The sequence below is a fragment of the Borostomias antarcticus genome, assembly GCF_949987555.1.
Source record: "Borostomias antarcticus genome assembly, chromosome: 6".
NCBI lineage: Eukaryota > Metazoa > Chordata > Actinopteri > Stomiiformes > Stomiidae > Borostomias > Borostomias antarcticus.
This window is the reverse complement of record NC_140239.1, coordinates 6,546,954-6,553,416: the sequence shown is the minus strand read 5'-3', so window position 1 is coordinate 6,553,416 and position 6,463 is coordinate 6,546,954. Positions and strand designations below refer to the sequence as shown.

The 6,463-nt window shown below is 49.5% G+C and overlaps 1 protein-coding gene across 1 annotated transcript; it reads right to left on the bottom strand.

The window, feature by feature from the left end:
* Nucleotides 1-5,013: 5,013 nt before the first annotated feature.
* On the bottom strand, nt 5,014-5,904 carry LOC311310472 (sesquipedalian-2-like; the record flags this gene model as incomplete). The annotated part of the gene is made up of 1 exon (XM_084439984.1): nt 5,014-5,904. The coding sequence occupies one exon, from the start codon at nt 5,902-5,904 to the stop codon at nt 5,014-5,016; it is 891 nt and encodes a 296-aa protein (XP_084296110.1).
* Nucleotides 5,905-6,463: the final 559 nt, after the last annotated feature.

The window sequence follows — 6,463 nt, the reverse complement described above, 5'->3', positions numbered from 1 at the left end:
AGTACAGGGCCCTTGGAATCATCCTACCCCCCTTACAGCTCCCCTGTTTATATAAATATACATCCCTCTCCCTCCCTCCCTCCCTCCCTCCCTCCCTCCCTCCCTCCCTCCCCCTCCCTCTCTCTCTCTCTCTCCCTCCCTCCCTCCCTCTCTCTCTCTCCCTCCCTCCCTCTCTCTCCCTCCTTCCCTCAACACCGCAGGCCTCTGGGCGTCACCAGGCTCCACCACCAACGTGTGGAATTCTCTTGACCTGGGCTGAACGGAGCCCTGGTGGGAGACGGCTTCTCTCCTGATACAGCGGCCCGGTCCGGGGGGCTACAGCAGCACACCAACGCCCCGGTTCCCTGGGAAGCTCCCTACAGTACAAGACCACCCGGCCCGGTCCGGGGGGCTACAGCAGCACACCAACGCCCCGGTTCCCTGGGAAGCTCCCTGTAGTACAAGACCACCCGGCCCGGTCCGGGGGGGCTACAGCAGAACACTAACGCCCCGGTTCCCTGGGAAGCACCATGCAGTACAAGACCACCCGGGCGAGGTCCCTTCACGCTGTACGCAAACAGAATACACACACAGATAGATCCTCACACTTACACACACGCGCGCACGCACACGGTTTTAAAAGTGAAGCAGCTCCCCTGGTGTTCCCTTCTGGGCCCGTCGTCATGGAGACTGCTGTTCGGTCCTTTCATGTCAGACAACCCAGTCGGGCAACACCTCCACTCTGAAGAACGACCCCGTCACCTCTGACCCCGAAATGACTGAGCTTTGAGTTCAGGCAGGCAAGCAAGAAGTGCATACACACATACACACACACACACACTCACACCAACATGGCTATTGCACAAATGACTGCAGCTCCCAATTTCGCCCCTCTGTTCTCCATCCCGCGATCATGAGTGTGGCTGGGGTTGCCATGTGACTCACGCGCGCACGCACACGGGTTGCCATGTGACGCGCGCGCGCACGCACGCACGCACACTCACGCCCCAAGCTTAATCTACTGATTGGGTTGTGATCATACTACACACACACTCACAAAATAAACCATACTGTGCAGAATGGAGATCCGTTATGTGGTTGTTACACTTGACACAGCCTGAATAGCCCCTGTTTCTGATGTACTAAAGTTCTGCCTGTATATCAGCCCACCACGACTAGTAAAACTACCTGAATGCTGCTAAGAGCTGGATAATAAATGCGAACCTGGAAGATAAATGAGGCAAGATTGCGTCACCAGTGGTCAGGACTCTCAGGGTCTTCTGACAACCTTGCAGGTCCTAGATTATATCCCAATCGCAGGGACTAACTTGTAGTGAACAACTTGTTTGGGAACTTTTAGAAAACAACTTCTTTGCAAAGTCGCGATAAAGAAGTGAGACATTTTGCTAGACAGCTAGCAAGCGACCCAACTGGCCACAAGTAGAACGTGGGGCTAGTATGCATGGTCGCCCCATGCACACGGCCCTTTAAATGGCATCGGAAAGTAGAAATGCATTTCTGTAGCAATGCATGCTTATCAAAAGCACACACAAACAAAATGCTCCATTCCGGCCAAAGATGACGTACATTTGAATGGTTAATAGACTTCTCCTGCCAGAGAGCGCCGCTACTATCAGAACCCAGACCAAATGACAGGGCACTTGACAACACCGTAACGTTCCTACTCACATTCTCCGTTATCTCTGGGCACCCACAGCACGACGACACACCAAAAAGTTGGATTTCGCATAACGGAAATGCGTTGTGAAGCATTTAAAGTAACATAAACAAACGTCGGTGAACAGCAACAAATAGATATTTGAAATGTATCTGCAAGCCAAAAAGCCTGTTGCTTTCTCTCTCATGTTTAATAAGTGCAACAGACCTCCGCAAAGTTTCAGGAAGGAAACTCAGACGCGGAAAAAAGTGGTGACTCTCTCATCATTTCCGTTGACAAAAATGTACCGCGGTCACACACGAAAAAAACGACCGCGGTCGAGTGTGCAAAATGTACACTTACTTATGAAATTAGCTTTAGCTTTGACAAATGGAAAGATTTAGATCATATTTCCCCCATAATAACTAGTTTGTTAGTGGCGTACTACCACCAGTTGCAGTCCGTCTCACTTGACTATTAGGTGAATTATTGTAAAATAAATGTTTGAGTTACTGTACGCTATATTTGACACGTAAATTTGACTTGAAAAAATCTAACGAAATAATAAATGAGGGCTTTTTATGCCAATGAACGATTGTAATAGCAATCAAACAATATAGTCCTTCTACACCATTTTAACTAGTGCTTTGAAATATAACATAAAAATAACATTCTTGATAATAATGTATAATATCAACATTACATTATGTAATATAGATTCAACACAATTTAATGAACTGCACAATACCCTTTGCATAGAGCAGGGATGACCCTCCTCACCGTATCTAATCGAAAATTAATTTAGAGCGACATCTGGTGGACATTGAACTGAACTACAGATACAAGTTTTCATGTCTCGATTCAAACGATTCTGGCCCTCGATATCTGTCTCTGACACATAAGGTCGAGGCTTACAAGACTACAGACAGGCCAGCCAAGATAAAGCCACCCAGTCTGATAAAATCCTTTTTCTATCAATAGTGAACATTCACAGTTGGAGAAAAGTGGGTAATTTCAAAACAAAATAATTCACTATCAAATCTAGAAAGCCAGTACATGAAACCTGACAATACACAGACGAAAAACATTTGGCACTTTATTGATTTGACAGGCCTTTACAAGTACCTCTCAACATACAACCAAATCAGTTCATTTAGAATATGATAATTAATACATCATTGGGAGAAGTACCAATACTAATACAACTGGCGATCTGAGATTATTCTTGAATGTAGGAGATCCTTTGGCAGGTCTACCTCCCATATTTGGTACTGAAGAGTCGGAACATACAATGATGCCATATTAGGCAATAAGGAACCACATTTAATTGACATATTTGAAATACTAGGGCTCTATACACACTAAATACCAGGGCTATATTCACACTAAATACTAGTGCTACTGTATATACACACTAAATGTTAGGGTTATATACAAGCTAAGACCAATCAATAGAAATAGGGGAATCAATAGAAATGGGCCCCGTTTCAATACTGTGAGAACAGATCCTTCCTTGGAGAGAGCCCTACCTGACCTGTCTGGAGATGACTGGCAACACAGTAATAAGGGGGGCGTTATTTGACCAATCCAGTCATGTGAGATCCGTGGTTATACTTCAAGGAAGGAAGGAAGGAAGGAAGGAAGGAAGGAAGGAAGGAAAGTTGCATTTTCAAGCACTCTTAACACAGCCATGGATTGTAATCCTTACCTTGTATGATAGCATACTGTATAAAACTGGTTACAGATTAAGTTACTATCAATCAATCTGACTCTCAGTTTCACTATCATTTATAATCAGTAAATGCATTCAGGTAAAAACACGTAATACTAAGTCTAATGGCAAAAATACTGTGCACTGCAGCTGGCCAAACAGATCACGCCATTGTCATAAAGTAAGAAAATTGCACTGAGGTGTGGCTTTGGCAAAAACAAGAGGTCATTGTGAGAGTAAATAAGACAAAATGGAGCTGGCCTACTAATGTCGCCAAGGAGTTTGGAGAAAAATCATAAGGCACATGTTGAAAAAAAACAAGAAGAAATACAAAAGGAATTTGTTAAAATATAAAAAAACAGTACTTCAGAATTTACCTTACAACAAGGAAATAAGAGTGTACTTTCTCAGTGGTCCCCTTCCAAGGTGACTGGTGTAGTGGAAGTTACGCACGCACTTATTTCTAACATGGTGTGTTCAGACAGAGTCCTCACCTCGGCTGCCTTCGTACCACAACATTCCAATCCATAGCAACATTCAGGAGTCATCTGTGCAAACAAACTAAGTAACACAAGAGTGATGAAGTAACACATTAGTGACCTGATTGGATCGCACTCGTGTTCGTCTTTTGATTTGATAGACAATGAACGGTAAAGCTAGCAGAGGCACAAAGAGTTTCGTTATTAACTACCGGTCGCGTATAAAACAAAAGGGATGTGACCGTCGCTCACATGACACGGTATCATTGTCCTGATGGCCAAAGGAGGTTAAGGAAAAGCGCTGCTAGCCAGCCGGCCTCACCCTACCCCCCCCCCCCCCCACCCCCCCCCACACACACACCTCCCCCCTGGCCCCTGCATACTGACCCCTGTGACCCCGAAAAGTTCTGGGGACGATGGTGACACATTCTCTGACGTTAGCGCAACGGTGTTCAGGGGCTGAAAAGCCGTTCAGGTCGCATCTGTGTGATGAGGGCCGGGTCAGCAGATAAGATGGAGGAGCGCGTTGGGCTGCGTTCAGTCAGGCTGCGGCGTTGCAGGAAGAGTTCGGTGAGGCGGGAAAATGCCGCTGTATAGAACGGACAACTATGGGTCTGGAGCACCATGGGGAGAAACAGACACACGACCCTCTGAGGTGTTTAGACTCAGGAGCGTTTTCCTAGAGGCTAACTGAACAGCTCATGACGTCACACCCTCCTGAACATGGAAGTGCATATGTCTGTGTGTGTGTATGTGTGTGTGTGTGTGTGTGTGTATCTGTCTGTCTGCCTTTGTGTCTGTCTATCTGTGTGTGTGTGTGTGTGTGTGTGTGTGTGTGTGTGTGTGTGTGTTTGTATGTGTATCTGTCTGTCTGTGTGTGTGTATGTGTCTCTGTCCATCTGCCGGTCTGTCTGTCTGTGTGCGAGCGTGTGTATCTGTCTGTGTGTGAGTGTGTGTGTGCGCGTGTATCTGTCTGTCTGTGTGTGTGTGTGTGCGCGTGTCTCTGTCTGTCAGTCTGTCTATCTCTGTGTGTGTGTGCGTGTGTATCTGTCTATGTGTGTGTGTGTGTGTGTGTGTGTATCTGTCTGTCTGTGTGTGTGTGCGCGTGTCTCTGTCTGTCGTCCTGTCTATCTGTGCGTGTGTGTGTGTGTGTGTGTGTGTTTGTGTGTGTGTGTGTGTGTCTCCTCTCACTGGCTCTGCAGCAGCCACTCCGCCCTCAGTTCCTCCACCTCCTTCCCGTACCAGTCGTGGAGTTTGGAGAAGCAGCCAGTCCCCGGTGACACCGGGCTCTCCAGGGAGGCGCCCCTCCTCCTGGGGGGTACGGGGGGGGGCCTGGCCCCCTCGCTGCCCCCGCCCCCCTCCCAGGCTGCGCTAGACGAGTGTCCCTCCACGCCACCGTTGGCCAGACCCGGGGCCTTGCTCCAGGCCACCCCGTTCTCCTTCCAGGAGCCTGACCCCGGCGCCTCCTCCTGCCCCCCCTGGCTGGAGGAGGAGGAGGAGAGGGAGGAGGAGGACGAGTAGGCGGCAGGAGGACCGCTGGATAACGGTGCTCCCAATCTAGGCCGCGTCCCCCCTCCTCCTCCTCCTCCTCCTCCCGGGGGCTTCCTGGCAGGCTTGGGCCGACCCTGCAGCGGCACCGCCCCCCCGGCCCCGCCCCCTCCTCCCCCGGCGGCCGCCGCCGCCTCCTGGATCTCCTCCAGCTGCCTCTCCAGCTCCCTCACCACCAGCCGCATGTAGTCGAAGCTGGCGCGCGACAGCGCCTTCACCCACGACTCCATGGCCGCCTGGTTGTCGGCGGCCATCTTGTAGGCGCGGGCCTTGGCGCAGTCGAACTTGACGGCGAAGGCGAACTCCTCGGCGGACTCGCAGAGCTCCACGGTGCAGCCCTCCAGCACGATGACGCCGACGGGCTCGCGGCTCTCGCGCTCCTCGAAGTAGAAGAGCATGTTGCCCTTCAGGATGAACCAGCGGCGGTGGTAGGCCGTGTTGCGCTCGCCCTTCTTGAACAGGAAGCCCGTCTTGTCGGGCGGCGAGTCGCAGGTGGCGTAGTGCGCCACGCTGCGCTCGTTCAGCTTCATGGCGGCTCCGCCTCCTCAGGGGGTGGGGTCCTCCTCGGTCTGCAGAACGACAGTTTGATTGGATAGAAGAAGGCATCTTGGAGTGTTCAAACTGACTTTGTGATTTTATTTTTTTTAGATATTACCTGAGAAAGCCACAGTGCGAAGCGCGTTGTTCGTCCTAATATTTGTTATATTAACTCAAATAAATACCTCGCATGAAAAGGTGGTGTCGTCATGTATAGTTATCTACAAGGTAAACAGACTGAGGTGATCTGTGTGTCCAGTGCACACAAAGGAAGCACACAGCTGAGCCGCGCTGAGCTGACAGGCCTCTCTGTGTTTGGATAAGACTGATAGTGATAGTGACTGATAGTGTTGGTCTGTGAGCCAGGGGAGCCTGTTCTTCAGGTCACTTGACTCCTGACACCTGCTAGCTGAGCTACCTAGCCCTATGCTAGCCTACAGTAATGTAGGTAGGTTAGCTCATCATAAGGTCCTAGTTGTGGATGTCAGTGGATTAATTATTATTATTATTATGTTGTTACTCACATGTCTACTGTATCTCATATCCAGCTGG